The 16742-nt window shown below is 35.3% G+C and overlaps 1 protein-coding gene across 1 annotated transcript; it reads left to right on the top strand.

The window, feature by feature from the left end:
- Window positions 1-8920: 8920 nt before the first annotated feature.
- LOC131054555 (cell number regulator 1-like) lies at window positions 8921-9821 on the top strand. Its single transcript, XM_057989092.1, has 3 exons — window positions 8921-9293; window positions 9383-9454; window positions 9550-9821. Exons 1-3 carry the CDS (start codon window positions 8921-8923, stop codon window positions 9819-9821), a joined length of 717 nt encoding a protein of 238 aa, XP_057845075.1.
- The last annotated feature ends 6921 nt before the right edge of the window (window positions 9822-16742 follow it).

The following is a 16742-nucleotide window of genomic DNA, read 5'->3' as shown; positions in this document are numbered from 1 at the left end:
TTTTGGTTTGGACTTCATCTTGCTGAACATACTCCAAGAAGCATTCAATACTTGGGGATGATTTGTGGCATTTGGTATTCTGGACATTATGAGATATATTGTATCTTTTTGGCATATTAGGGATATAATCTTCACAACTTTTATATGTATTATTGAGCAAGGATCGAACTTTTTCTTTCTGGTTCTTTTCTCTGGGAGCTCTTTGAAACAAATTTTTTAAAGAAATATATAAATAAGATATATTAAGTTAAGTTGTTTCAAGGAGCTCCTAGAAAAAAGAACTAGAAAGAAAAATTCTGATCCTTGCTTGATAATACATATAAAAGTTGTGAAGTTCTTTGAATTTAAAAACTTACTTTAGTTAAGTTGATTATTAGGAAAGATATTTTTATTATAAATAAGGAAAACTTGCAAATTATGTAGCTTCTCTTTTTGTTAAGAGTAATATTAATAAGGAAAACTAGCAAATTATGAAACTTCTCTTATAATTAAGAATAATGTTAATAAAGAATACTTGCAATTTTCATAAAATAAATACTTGTATTACTGTAAATTAACTGGACTTAGTATTAATTGATTAGTTAGTAAGGAAAACTTATAATCTTTATCAAATTACAAGTTTTTTTTTAATTATTATTTTTAAATTTATATTATATTTTAATTAGTAATTTTTTTAATATGATAATATTTTAAAACCAATCTTAAAGAAAAAATTGAATTTAAAGAATATAGATTATGCTTTTTTTTTAAAATTCTTTGCATTTTAAAATTATAAAATTTAATTTTTAAATAAATATTCCATTTAAAAAGTATTATAAGTTTTTTTCAATTATTTTTAAAAATTTTATGTTATATTTTGATTAGTAATATTCTAAAACTGATTTTAAAGAAAATTTTGAATTTAAATAATATAGATAATACTTTTTTAATTGACAAATTGGTTGACAGTCAAATGCACAATATGCCTCTCAATGGAAATATATATCTTAAATCTAATCTATATATAAAATATATATAGATAATAAATTCCAATATGATAACAGATGTATATAATTGCATAATGTATCTTAAAGACCCGTGCTCACAAATCCTATTTTGTAGATAACTATGAATTTGGTTTTTGCTAAATGTTTGTCTCTAGTTTTAACTTTCTTGAGGGTCCACAACCAAGGGGAGAAACAAAATCATGCAATAAACACTCATTAGATGCAATTAACACTGAAATTGTACATCAATTTGAATTCCATCCCCTTCCAATTGCACGCTCTCCACATCTCTATTTTCCTTGGCCCATTAACAATCTGTAATTAAATGCTTTGATATTATTTGTCATATTTTTTTTTGCAGAAGAGCAATTCAAAGAGGAAATGGCAGACACACTGACTCTTTGGGAACTCAGAGACTTCGAGTAGAGTGCATAAAATAATTTATCGTGCCAAAACCTCTCAGAGATTAACCAGTCGAGTCCCACCAAGAAAAGAATGTTAATGAATATTTTCATAATATTTCTTTTGAAATAAGTAGGAAAAGAACCCCAAAACCTAGTAGATGTTATGAACTAGTTATATTAGTTTCTTAGAGATGCACTTGATAGATGAGTGCTTGTTTCTTTTCACTCCATTCCTAGTTAGGGATTTCTATCATTTCTTTATTTTGTTTGATTTCATTGTAGATGGGTGTGTTGTAGAATCTAGAAACACATACAATAAACCAAATACAACATAAAAAACATTTTTTAACTCAAATTATGTAATGGACTACTTTTTTGCAGACTGCGTATCAAATATTACAATAGGTAGTTTTTATAGAGGTTGCAGCCTCAGTTCATAGCTTATATCACCTAAACTAAAACTAAGTATGCATTGCATTCATTATTTCCATAGCATGAAGATTGGTAGCTAAATATGGAAATAACCTATTAACTAATGTAAACTAATTGTGAAACTATTGCATGCAAACTGTAGCATGTGGTGAATGAGATGCATGGCAGTGCATGATAGTCAATAGAAAATTAGTTGTAACTGGCTGTAACGGTGGAATTGTATATTCCTTCAAAGTCATCGAAGCATCAATTTCCAACATACTCCCACGCTTGATGCTGAGACTCACAATATGATCTTGAAGCTTTAACGAACTCCCCATTAATTTTGACCATGAATGCTTCAATAGTCAAATTTCCTTGCTAGTGACTATAGTCTTTCTTCTGTCTCTTTTTAATATCATAACCAAGTCTTCAGACTTCCTCCAATATTTTTCTTGTTTGATAGCTTCTAACCATCTCTTGATCTTCAGATCGTTCCTTTCTTATGGCTTCTTCCAACTACTAGAGCTCCTCTTGATCTTCCTAGATCTTTTTGATCTCACTTTTTGTGGTGGCTTCTTACTAGCCACAATCTTCCTCCTTGTTTTCTAACATTAAACTAGAAACTTTCTTTACTAATTCAACTATGACTGGATCAACTTCCACTTTGTCATAATCTTCTGTCTCTTGTTGGCTATGATCTCTTTTTTCCTATTTGAATTCAAACACACACTTCATCTCATCATATGCTTTCTTATTGTGCTCCAAATTATTCAAGTTTTGTGATAATTTCATCAAACACCTAACTAGTAGTCTTAAGACCTTTCTCTTTGTTGTATCACCTTGGGATCTTGTGCCTTATCCCTAACCAATATAAATCTAAAGTGGTTTTGGCTTACCACAAACCATTACACTAATTGGTTTCAGATGACCACAAACTTTATATAAGTGGTTTCAAAAACAATCTTCTTCAACAAACATTTCAACAACTTTTTGCTTCTACAAAAGCTTTACCCTTGAGAACCCCTTCACGGTAGCTTAGATCAAATTTCCATTCACTTAGTTGTAACTTTAATCAGAAACTAATAGCCTTCTTCTGAGGCTTCTCAAAATTTATACCTTTAAACACAAACACTCATATCTTTGGGGGCCAAACCTTATGACTTGCATCTTCATCAATGACAACAAATTTAACTTCATTTTCATTTCTACACCTATTATTTTTTTGACAATTCCACTTACACATTTGTTACGGCTTCTTTAAATCCTATAATCTTCAGCTTGGGCGACATCTTACCCTATCTTCCTCTTGTCTCTGGCAATCTCCTCACTACATCTTGCAAAATAGAAAAACTATTTTATGCTAGCTAGCTTTCAAGACAATTGCAAACTACCTTCCTTAAACACAACAATCTTCTATTTCTTGGATTTTAGAGGACAATCAATTGTTGTGATCATCTTCCAATAGTTGCAGCTTTATGTTCTTTCTTCAACCTATGGGTTTATCTCTATTTCTCCCAACTTTATTTTCACAATCATTGGACACTTCTCTTCTTTTCAATTTTTTGCAAATTCTTGAACTCTTTCCTGGATCCTTTCTTCTCCTTCATGGCATCCAGATCTTCTGATCTCTTTGAACCCAATCCACTCCTCATTCCAAGACCTATCACCTACTCTAATACCAATTGTAGAATCTAGAAACACATACAATAAACCAAATGCAACATTAAAAACATTTTTTAACTCAAATTTTGTAATGGACTATATTTTTGCAGACTGTGTATTAAATATTACAATAGGCAGTTTTTACAGAGGTTGCAGCCTCAGTTCATAGATTATAGATCACCTAAACTAAAGCTAAGTATGCATTGCATGCATTATTCCTATAGCATGAAGATTGGAAATTAAACATGGAAATCAACTATTAACTAATGTAAACTAATTGTTAAACTATTGCACACAAACTGTAGCATGTGATGAATGAGATGCATGGCAGTGCATGATGGTGAATAGCAAATTGGTTGTAATTGGTTGTAACAGGAGAACTGCATGTTCCTTCAAACTCACTGAATCATCAATTTCCAACATGTGTATGGTCGATTGAAATCAAAATTGAATAGTGGCATTGTAATGCGTGGCTCAGTAAAATTTACCTTGAATGGTTGGCTTTTAAAAAAATAAAAATCTATTCAATTGTGTATATGGATGCACGAGCAGGTCAAAATTGTTGATAAATGGTGTTGTGTATTATTTAAGTCTATTGAATTTAGCTTTTAAACTAGTGGGGGATAATTTAATTTTACAACTAGGTTGAGGTCATAAAAAATAAGTGTAATGCCCACCAAAATACCCTAGAGAAATACACTAACTAACATGTAAAAATAGAGATAACAATTTTTTTTAACATCATATAAACTAATGCAACATATATAACCAACTACTCGTATGCATTTAACAATCTTTAACACTCAACATACAATTACACATCATAGACATAACATACAACCATAAGACACAAGTGGAAATAAAATACAATAATCATCTACCTTCCCTAGGGTATCTCAATGCCATCACTTAAACTAACCACTTATCCATTTGTAAACATGATAAGATATTTACTTTCATAATCCAAATGCAGTCGAACTTACTATCATTAATTCCGTAAGCATCACATACACATATCAATACCAATTACCACACCATTTCACCATAGCATTATGAACTAATTACATCATCTAAATACAAGTACACATCCTTATTTCAATATCAATATTCCCAATTAATGAATCATTCTCAAGATACATATAATATATAATTTTTCCTAATAACATCTACTAGATACATGATTACAATGCCTATTACAACAATGAGCAATTCTCTCAAATATAATTACATATACATGTATAATGAATTATGATCAATAAGCTACTACAAATTTCCATCCACGGACAGAAGAGGTAAGAGATCCATATCCACGCAAGCATACAACAAAAGTATCCATTGAAGAACATCCCAATGGAAGAAAGACGTCAACCACCTGACCATGTGGAACCAAAGGAACCACCCCCTGTGCTAGGAGATGACACAAGATCCCACACACACTCTAGATCTAAGCTGACACCTAATAACTAAAAAGAAAAGAACTCTAACACAACCAAGAAACACATACCAAACAACTTAGAAATCTCTAGAGGTGACTCATCAACAAGACACATGGAACTAGGACCAACATGTAGGGAAAAAGTGTCATCACATGCTACCACATAGTATACACATGGCGGAACCGTCTCAACCTTTGAGGAAATCAAGGTAGTATGGTTTACCTGATTACCAGATCTACCACCTCACTCTAGTCTTCGATCCATGAGATGGGTGTAGTAAAACACATTTATTATCTTACTTAGATGAGTTACTCTAACCAACCTACCTAATGTTAATGATTATGTTATCACTTGTCAAATTACAATGAAAAACCTCCAATGAGCTATCCAAACAGTCTAGACCCTGGCTCTCTTACTCCAAAATCCTAGTAGTCTATTCCTCATGCCCTCAGTAGACTCATGGAAGCCCACTCCCCTAATCATGCACCTAGGCCTTAACAACACATGAAATCAAAACAAGAAGAATCACAAAACACAATCCAGCTAACCAAGATCAAACATCATAGACACACATTGAGTCAATGACATAATCCATATAGGCTACATAAATCATACAAACTCATAAAGGAAAGAACCATCATTTAAACAATGTATAATACATATTGCAACAACACAAATAATCAAATATTGTATCAAATTTCTTTTTCCGACATTGAGAGCATTCAAAAACACAACATAGCCTCTAGGCAGACCCCCTAATAGACTGAAAAACCAAAAAGATCAAAATGAAACTCCAAAAGACCAAAATAACCCAAGCGACACAGAATAGCACAAATGCATAGCAGATTAGCGCATATGAGCATCAGATTAGCGATTTTGACTATTTATTCAAGGCATATGATTGATTCTTTAGTGAATACAATAAATGTTTTGGCGCATTCAACAATTATTTTAGTGCATATGATAGAAAGTCTAGTGCATATAGAAAATAGTTTAGCACATATGATTATTGTTTTAGCGCATTTGACACAAAATGCAAAAATTACCCAGAAAGGCTAAGTTACGACTTCAAATTATAAATCAGGAAAAACATCTAGGTCCCGAAATCAGATTGAAAAGTGACGCCCAACCAATACCAAAAGAAAGGAATAATCAAATCAATTAAACATAAATCGTAGTGCAAGATCTCACACAATAAAGCCTCACAACTTCCTACCAAAACTAGACAGAAAATGAAATACAGAAGTCATTCCTCTAAATACAATGAGGCTCTCAAACCAACATAATCCAAATCACAAACACAAACACCAAGCAAGAAGACAAGCACAGAGAAAACTTTCACAGAGAAGTGCGCTCACGACAACAATAATTCCCAGAATAATAATATTTCAATTAAACTATACCAAGACCCATATAATTTAAAGTTTTCCCCTTAAATATTTACTTCGGAACTATATAAAATTAAATGATAAAATTTATTTCCCATATTCCCGAAAATACACAGAGAAGACAATCTTTTCCAAATTGAAAATGTTGAAGTAAGAACCTCTGACTTGGTAATACGTAGAAACAAGAATTGATGAAGAAAATCCACAAACCAAGCAAATCCAAATTCCTTCCAAGATCCAAAATCAAACTCCAGCAAGATGCATTCAAAAAGCCAACCCCCGTGAACTCACATGAAGGAAAATAAATAGAAATGAAAACCCAAAACCATAGAATACCTCAGCGAAATTTTGATTGGCATTCAAAATTAAAATATATTTCTTACCTACCCATCTCAAAAAACAAGGTAAAAATAATAAGATATTATTTAATTAACTTACCCAATAATTCAACCAAGAGAATAAGAGGGTAAGTAAAAAGGAATATATTAATTATCTCAAAGCGTAAAAAGAGAAATAATAATAATACTCATGGGCACAAATAATTATAAAATCCTAATAATAAATAAATAAACCAAGGCCATATTAAGTTAAAGCCATAATAATAAATCAAAGGCTATTAATTAATTAAATATCAAAGCCTTTTATTACAAAGCAATATTAATAATAATATCAATAACAATTCCAAAAGCCCATGAATAATATATAGACATCAAATGATTATAAAATCACGTGCCATCATTACTTCTCAACTATATTAAATATCATTATCAAATATTTATTTATTTTATTATTATAAACTATATAAATCTATTAATGTAATTTTACATTATTAAACTATATAAACTATATTAATTAATTAATTAATTAATAATTAAACCAATCAATACATACAACACTCCAAACACACCAACAAGAGACAACTCAAGAGATCACTTAACACTGAACTACAACTCGCACAAGGACTGACAAGGATAATCAGCCTAAACCTAGACTGTAGAATGGGATTTCATGTCATCTCTGATCAACTTGCCATTGGGATAAGACACGCTTAGACCTTTGAAGCCAGGTGGATTCAATGTCTAGTACTTACAAATCATGCATCCACAATTCACAATACAACATATATAATATATAATACAGACAAGTGATAGAGAATCACAATGGCACATCCCGCTCGCAATGAGTGATGTGACATCATCCCTATCATGAAGACAATAGAAGACACTCACAAACAATCAAGCAATATCATAATTAACCTCGCATCATGAAATAGGGTTAGTACAACATAAAATATCATCAAATCATCGTAAAAGAGTATAAACAACACATAGAAGGAGATACATACAAGTCATCAAATGAGCACCTATCATCATAATAACCCATAGAACAATCCATAATGTTACCACCTCAAGAAATAGTAATGTCAAATGCGATATAATATGTCCAATATCCAAGATAAAGCATCTAAATCACATGTAAATCCACAATAGTCTAATCCAAGCATCACAAAATAGTCTATGCTATGACAAAATAGTTTATCGAAGCACAAAAGGAAAAGATAAATCAGGGAGGGACACTACAATAAGCTTTTCTTTTTAAAATCTTAGGCGATGGTATGTGCTTCCTTTTGTTTGACAAATAGTGTGTGAAGTAAGGTTTGGATCACATCCTTAGGATTTCTAGAAATGGGTTGTTCTGGAATGTAGTCCATTGCCATTGCACCACATCTCAAATTAATATTTGGTTACCTTATTGAATGGGGCAGATTCAAACCTTGCATGCTGTATTATTTTAATGATATCCACTTCATGGTGAGGGCATGATTCACCTCCAATACTTTTCCTATGCCTGGAATCGATTTTTCTATCTATTGTTGCTTGTTGTTCTATTTTATAATGTAATTTAAAGAAAGAAAATAAACAGACACATATACATTTTGCTTCATAGTTTGTATTATGTGAGAGGAATTCAAACGTTGAAAGCAAAAGTCCAGTGGGAAGAGTCCAAATCTCATGGTTTAGTTGTTTCATCTCTCTTTCTGGATACTCATCAGGTATGCATTTTATTTTCATTGTATATCATTATTTTTTACGTTGCATTAAAAAAAGTTGTGTTTATGTTTTGTTTATGTCAAAATGTATAGAATATGCCCATCATTAATATTACAATTTTAATTCAAACAAAATAGACATCAAGATATCATCTTTCATGTCGTTTTCATATTGATTTTTTGAAAATAAATATTCTAAATATAAATACATAAAAAATAAATAATTCTTGATGTATTTAAACTTTTTATGTTAAATCGATTAAATAATATTTTTATTGCATCAGATACAATACTTAATAGTAAAATATATTAAATGTCATCTAACGTGTAGTAATCATGATTGGGCTACTGACAAAGCAACAGCTTTGAGCGTACGTAACGAAGACGGTAAGAGAAGATAAACTAGAATCTTCGTGACTACCAAAGCATTTGAAAGGCCGGCGAAAGCCGGCTAAATTGGAACTAGGTAGGTAGCGAAACATCGAGGAAGAAGGTTGAGGTTGTAAATGTTTTATGTGTGCCCTCGCATTATTAAAAATGATCCATAGCAGGCAAGCAGGAGCAGAAGAAGAAGTGAAAGATGTATGCCCCATCGGCCCCAACCGTAGAGCATGAAGAGTCTCCACACCCACCTCAAAATCCCTACGCTCACACTACAACACCTCAAAATCTCTACACTCAGCCTATACCCCAAAATTCCCCTGGCTATCCGCCTCCAGAGCAAATAGCAACAGGGTATCCGCTGCCACCTCAAAATCCCTATTCTCACCCTCACCAACAATATCCGCTTCTGCCTCCGCCTCCACCTCCGCCCGCTCAAAATGCCAGCGCTCAGTTTGTAAATATGATATACGTGCAGCCGCCGCCGCAGTTTCATCTTGTACAAGGCGTGTATGATCTTCCTGCACTGTGGGCCTCTGACATTTTTGCCTGCACGGAAGATCCTTCCAATTGTATGCCTAACTATCTATTTACTTCTCCTCTTCTCTCCCGTATATGATTGTATGTTAACATTAATAATGGAAATATTGTGTGAGTGCAGGTTGCCTCACGTTATGGTGCCCCTGCGTCACTTTCGGGCAAATAGCGGAGATCGTAGATGAGGGTTCTACGTGTAAGTAAGATTTTCATTCATAATTTGTATTGCCGAGCTTAGCATGCAATTTATGTATATTGGATGGAAGGGGTGACTGGTTGAAGTTGTTGCAGCATGCGTTGTGAGCGGAGGGATCCATGGGGTGCTTTGTCTTACGGGGTATGCGTTGGCAGGGGTGTATGGTCCTATTTGTCTTACTGGCCTTGGCTGGTGCTATTCATGCATGTACCGAACCAAGATGCGGGCCAAATATAATCTGGCGGAGACCCCCTGTGGAGATTGTCTGCTCCATTGTTTATGCGAGCCATGCGCGCTGTGCCAGGAATATAAGGAGCTCAAATATAGAGGATATGATCCTGCTCTCGGTAATATTGCATTTTTATGATCACATCTTACCTATTAGAATTGTTTGTCTGGGTTTGGAGCTGATTGCTTCATTTTCTTTTTTCTTTTTTTTTTGGCATTTTTTTGCAGGTTGGAGGGGATATCTGCTAAACCAACAACGGGGTATAGGCACAGCCACCTTACCTCCTATGAATCAAACCATGGCAAGATGATCCCACTGTTCATATCCTTTGTGCTAAAATTAAGGTTTATATTTTGTAATAAAATCATCTTTAGTAATTTAGTGGTACTTGATATAGTGAATATATTAATTGTGTAAGTTCGAGTTTGTGTATGATAATTTTGTGTGTTTGATTTTGGGTATGTTAATATTATGAAATGGTTTTATAAAAATCATATATCATTCAGATTGAATGTTTATTATCTCACCAAAAAAATTACGATTATTAATGTTATTGGTGTTATTATGATTTAATATATGTAAATATTTTTTCCTTTTTATTTTTCAATCAGGTATTAAAATATGTAATTTGCAAAATGTCTAAATTTTAAATTGATAAAATTTAAAATTAAAATGTTTACTTCAATTTGTTCATTAGTTCTTGTCAACAAATATAGCACATATTTGTGTTGATTTGTGTTTGATGTTGAATTTAAATAAATTTATTCATTCATTCATTTTAAAATAATCTCGGAATGTATTGATCTCATCTAGAATTGAATTTGTAAAAGGATAAAATTAACTTACAACAACTTAAGTGCATTGTTCTTCTTAACCCTTGTTCCAAAATCATTAAATCAGTCCAACTAGGAGTTTGGCTATAGATAACACTGTTGGCAATATGGAGGAATTGATTATGTGTTGCATTGATGTTTGTCATTGATGTCAACACTAGCTTGTTTGGTTGTCTATCGGGTTCCAATAGAGTGGTTGGACTGTGATGTTGATCTGGAGACCATCTCTGGTATTCTCTGGTATGTTCAGATTCGTGGTACTAGTTTGGTTCGGTCATTCATGCCATTCAAATGAGTGTCATATTTAGTTGGTTTGGGATTCGATGATCCGAAAGCTATCATATGTTCTAGTAAGCTTTTTGGTTACCAGTAAAGGTTTTACTAATAGAGCTTTGTTGAAGATCTTTTGATGGATTTGATAAGTGGTGTTGGTGCGGCTTCTAGAAGGTTCTCAAGATGCTGATGGTTATCAAGTTGATATTCCAGTTGATTAGTGGTGTTGCATTTGGCTTATGGTGACCTATTTAGGTCTAGTGCTATTTTGTCTTAGGTTATGGACTAGTGATGAGGAGGCAACAGACTGGAAGGATAACCTTGAACCAACCAACCTCTAAGGCTCGCAAACTCAACCAAAACCCTACTACCAAAGAGTCCTTACACAACAACAAGTGACAAGTAAAGCAATGGTTCAATGACACTAAACAATGCCTTGGGAGACTCAAGGGCTTCAATATGTCCACTTACAAACAAGTAACACTCTCAAGTCTTGTGTGACTACACACACCCTTGCATACATGAGTGGGCTACTACTAGGCTTTAGGGGTTTGAATGGCCCACTTGACCAATTCTATACAAGAACTCTTGGAGGGGTGTTCTCACAACACCTTAACACAAATGAAATAGGATTTCATGGTTTAGACCTGCCTGAACATCAATTTTGACTCACTTGCCCACAAACAGAACTGGTTGCAATTAGACCTCCATTTGAAGGAATCAGATGATAACTTTCGACACCCTGAGCATCTAGGAAAATAAATTATATTTTCAAATACCCTTTTGGGATTTCTCAACAATATCTCAATTTTCGGCACCAGACCAACTTGTAGATATCCCAACCAATATTACACTAACAGACCTAATAGGGCTATTAGGCCTATTTGACTGAACACTTGTCACAAACTTGCTTGGTTCTCCGAAAACATGACTATCCCTCACCATTAAATGTTGTGTCAAACTCCAAAATACTCCTCTTTCAAATTCAAACTCCTTTCCAGTGCTCTACCACTCAATTATCTCGCACTGCACTCATCAAATCAGTCTGTCACATAGAGATGTCAGACCTAGGGTTAGTTCTCCATCCTCTTTGCCCTGTTATGTCCTCTTGATGGCTCTTGGAATTGACATATGATACACTGGCCTATCATCTCCTATAACGACAAAGTGTTCAATTAAGGATTGATAGGCCAAAACCCATTATTACAATCAAACCCTAGGGCTTTGAGGGTTTTAGGCTACCCAGTAGCGATTTGCTTGTAGAATGGGGCAACGATAACTTCAAGGCTTCACACTAAATTTAAAACAAAGGTAAAACAATCTATTTTTAGGATCTATGTGATGATCATTCTTGCCAATCCACCTTTAGTATGCAATCAACAAAAAATAGATGATTTCATGCGTTTCCAACAGTTTTGATGCTTCAATTTCCTTCTCAAAACAATCAAATCAACACACACCTGCATCTTTTGGGGTTTGGGGTCCTTAAAGGTGTCACCCCAAATGAACACAACCTCCTCCAACCATTTTTCAAACTGAATTGACCGTTGGAGACATAAAACTACCCTTTACAAAGAAAAGTTGCTCATGACAATATTTGTCAAAAATGACAACTTTCAACATTTTGCTAAACCATGACCTTAAACACATTGAAATAGGTCCAAATAGACATGAAATGACTTTTGGAACCAAATTTTACATTATTACATCAATTTGACCCATTTTGACTCATTTGCACAATATAAGCCAAATCAGGACCTTCCTAGGACCATCTAGACAACTTGATTACATGAATGGTCAAATGACCTTATTACAATTCTTTGGTCTCATTAGACCTTATTTGAAACCATATAGAACTCAAAATGTTCATATTTGACCCCATATAGGTCATTGGAATCAAGAGGTACACTTGGTTCACTTGGTGCTATTGCACCAACCGGTTTGTGTAACGTGTTGATGGATGCTCCCGATGCATTACGCTTGGATTTATTGATTGTTTAATGTTTTTTTGGACTTAGACCGACTTGGGTTATCATTGGTTTGCAGATTTATGTAATGGAGACATTGTATTATATTTTAGGTGGTCGACCTAATTGTTTAGGTCCTGGGTTTGTATAAATATGATGTAATATGTCTTTGTAGATCATAGGATGATTATGGGTTATTGGATTATCTGTGTGTGAGTAAGGTTGTAATCATATGCATAGGATTTGGTTGATCATAGGTGATCGAATTGGGTTTGTGATGGGAATGGGTATGGGATAGACTAGCCTAGTCTATGCTCTTTGATCCTTTCCTTGGATCACCAGGTGTTCTAACCACACCCTAGGGTCTCTAGGACTTCCCTTTCTTGTGGAATCCCCTGACCTTGCCCAATCCACCCACCAAAAATTTGTAATAGTTCTCCTCAGGTCTATCCTACTCATGAGATTCAAAAGAACCCTTATTTAGGCTAATAAGAGTTTGGTTTATCCTACACCTTCTTAGGTCCTAGAAAGGATAGGACAAGTCTTAGACATGGTTTTCTATCCATTCATGTGCCCCCAAGAGGTTTAGACCTTCCTATTTACTACCAATCTCATTATTTTGCTTCTTTCCTGCAAAATAGGGCTACAAGGAATGAGCCCAATTAGGCCTCCATTCCAAACTTTTAGGGCTCTCTCTTGCAAATGATGACCCAACTTGTGAAACTCCCCAAAAGAACTGTTGTTCAATTGGCAAAAGATCTAAGATTTTCTAGGTTTTGGGCCTCCAAGTGTCCGTACACTGCCCTACGTGAATTTTGGGGTTTTCAAGGGTTTTTGAGAGGGTTTTTAAGCCTGCCAAGGTCACAGTGATGGTTTGGTGTTTTTACCACCTTGTATGGATTGGTGGAAGCTCCTCCTTCTCACCAATGGTCCTCCACATACCCCTCTACAACTCCTCCAAAGGGTGCATCCTCCTCTGACCTTCCTTGCTCTCACGGACCTCTGCAACCTTAACCCTTCCTAGTCAGGCACTATCCAGTCTTGCCTAGGAGTGGGTCTTTGGATGGCTTCTCTACATCTTCAAGAGCCATGCTTACTCTGAGGTAATGTACAGGGTCTGCACTCCTATTCCCCATGGTTTCATGGTGATTCCACAATGGGGATAGGAGTTGTCAACCCATTGACACAAAACAATCCAAAATTGGACAGTGAAAGAGTGTTTTACAAAATATTTACAAAGGACTCAAAACCTGCACAAAACACTAAAACTAATTGCTCAAATGGAAGAGTAAACACAACAAAAATCTCTCAACATAGTTTAGTCTACAAAACAATCTGTTATCACCCTCTGATGCTCCATTTGTGCCGACTGGCAACAAAATTACAGTCACAATCAAAGTCACTTTTCTTGGGCTGTACCAAACTAACATCCAACCCATCATTTTAGGGTTTGTAACAATATATAGTATCCTTTCCTCGGTCTGTATGCCAAAATTAGGGTTCTCCATGCTAAGCTAAGGTTTTTGACCTATTAGGTGGAAAAGTTGCTTGATAACATTGAAAAGTTGTCATGCGACTTTTTTCAACTTTTGAGCAACTTTTACAATGTTGCTTTTCTTGACTCCTAGGCCCACATTGGGCTATCCTATGGACACCATCATGCTAAAAGGACCCCAAACTCATCAATGGCACACATACCCTCTCCTCCACAAGAAACCTCAACCAAGACTTGAGAACCTAGGACCCAAACTAGGACCTAAATAAGACCAATGAGCTCATGGCTCTTATTACATTTACAATGGCTTCTTAAAGAAGCAAAACACCAACAAAAACCAGAAAGGAGGAAGACCTTAGAAGGATGCTCCTGCACCATACTCCCCCTCTGCACAAAATTAAGGAACTAGGGAAGAAATGTGAGTAGGGTCAATACCAAGTTTCTTGAACCTACCCTCTTCAACCCAAGTGGCTTCAGACTCAGGTTGACCTACCCACTTCACCAAGTGTTCCATATAGACCTGGTGTCTAGTAGAATTTTTCACCCTTGACTCCAAGATCTCCTCTGCTATGGGTTGCTTCACTTGAGGTAAAACATTCACATCCAAATCTTGTAGTACCTTGGCTTGATTCTCAGTTTGTCTTGCTATTTCACCCTTGTATAATATCAGATCAACAACATTAAAGACTGGTGATATAGCCAAATCTAAAGGAAGATCAACCTTCTAGGTGTTCTCACCATATTTTGACAGAATTCTACAAGGTCCTACCCTTTTCATTTGCAGTTTAGTAGGCTTGTCGCTTTGCATTCTAGCTTTTCTCAAATGGACCATCACATAGTCACCCACTTTGAATTGAACCTCTCTCCTTTTCTCATCCACTTTAGCTTTCAATTTTTGAGTAGACTCTAGGATGGCTCTCTTGACCTATTCTTGGACCTCCTTGATGGTTTGAGTGAAGTCCTCTACTTGCCCACTCTTCATCTCCATGGAACCAAGTTCTCTTAGTTCACACACTCCCCTTAGATGTCTGCCATAGACAACCTCAAAAGGACTCCTTCCAGTGGTCCTATTTACACTGTCATTGTAGGCATACTCCACTTGTGGAATGACTAGATCCCATGTCTGCCCATACTCCTTGATTAGACACCTCAACAAGTTGCTTAACACCCTATTAATGACTTTAGTTTGACCATCAGTTTGTGGATGGTAAGCTGAGCTAAATGATAAATTCATCCCTAGTCTTTTCCATAAGGTTTTCCAAAAATGGCCCATGAACTTGTTATCCCTATCTGAAACAATACTTAGTGGTAGTCCATGAATCCTTACAACCTCCTTAAAGAAGAGATGTGCAACATAGCTAGCATCATGAGTAGGTTTACATGGAATGAAATGGCTCATCTTAGAAAGCCTATCTACTACCACATAGATGCTATCCATACCTGTCTTTGTCTTGGGTAGTCCTACTACAAATTCCATGCTCACACACTTCCAAGGCCTATTTGGGACCGGTAATGGCTAATAGACGCCTGCATTACTTGACCCTCCTTTGGCTCTTTTACAAACACCACACTGCTCCACATACCTTCTCACGTCCCTTGGCAACCTAGGCCAATAGGAGTACCTCTGTACTAGCTCCAAGGTTTTACTGATCCCAAAGTGTCCACTTAGACTTCCATTGTGTTTCTCTTGTATGAGATTTTCTCTCATGGATCCTCTAGGCACACATAGCTAATTACCTTTGAACAAGAGACCACTTTGAAGAGTGTATTCTGCATACTCACCATGGAAATGATTCTCAAACTCCTTGCATACCTTGTAGGTTGATGAGAAGTCTTCATCTACTTCATATAGGTCCTTGAAACCTTCTATTCCTATTCTTTGCAATTGTACCTCTTGGACAGTCAACAACTTCCTGCTTAAAGCATCCACCACCTTATTGAGTTGCCCCTTCTTATGCTTGATGGTAAAGGTAAAGGATTGGAGGTATTCCATCCATTTCAAATGTCTATTGCTAAGCTTCTCTTGAGTGTTAATGTAACTCAAAGCTTGGTTATCTATGAACACCACAAATTCCTTTGGGAGTAGGTAATGCATCCACTTTTTGAGAGACTAAACTAGTGCATACAACTTTAGGTCATAGGCTGGATACTTCTTCTTTGCTTCATTGAGCTTCTCACTGAAAAATGCCACAAGCCTTCCCTCTTGACTTAAGACACCCCCTACTACAATGCCACTTGCATCACATTCCAATGTAAATAGCTTGTCAAAAGTAGGTAAGAGTAGGATGGGTATTGTGGCTACTTCTTGCTTCAATAATCGGAAAGATTTATCAGCCTGTTCAGTCCACTTGAATTTGGTTTTTAGGCCTCCTTTTATGGTGTCAAGTACTGGTGCACATATGCCACTAAATTTCCTCACAAACTTTCTATAGAATTGGGCTAAACCATGGAAACTCCTAACTTCAGTCCCTGTTTTAGGGGCAGGCCAATT

Source organism: Cryptomeria japonica, chromosome 10 (assembly GCF_030272615.1).
Source record: "Cryptomeria japonica chromosome 10, Sugi_1.0, whole genome shotgun sequence".
Taxonomy (NCBI): domain Eukaryota; kingdom Viridiplantae; phylum Streptophyta; class Pinopsida; order Cupressales; family Cupressaceae; genus Cryptomeria; species Cryptomeria japonica.
Note: the sequence above shows the minus strand (reverse complement) of the source record. Positions and strands in the feature narration are given on the sequence as shown.

Excerpts from the sequence above, each read along its gene's own strand:
- LOC131054555 (XM_057989092.1), top strand. The coding sequence starts at position 8,921 with ATGTATGCCCCATCGGCCCCAACCGTAGAGCATGAAGAGTCTCCACAC. Across the intron at positions 9,294-9,382 it reads CACGGAAGATCCTTCCAATT|GTTGCCTCACGTTATGGTGC; the intron begins GTATGCCTAACT and ends GTGTGAGTGCAG. Across the intron at positions 9,455-9,549 it reads CGTAGATGAGGGTTCTACGT|CATGCGTTGTGAGCGGAGGG; the intron begins GTAAGTAAGATT and ends AAGTTGTTGCAG.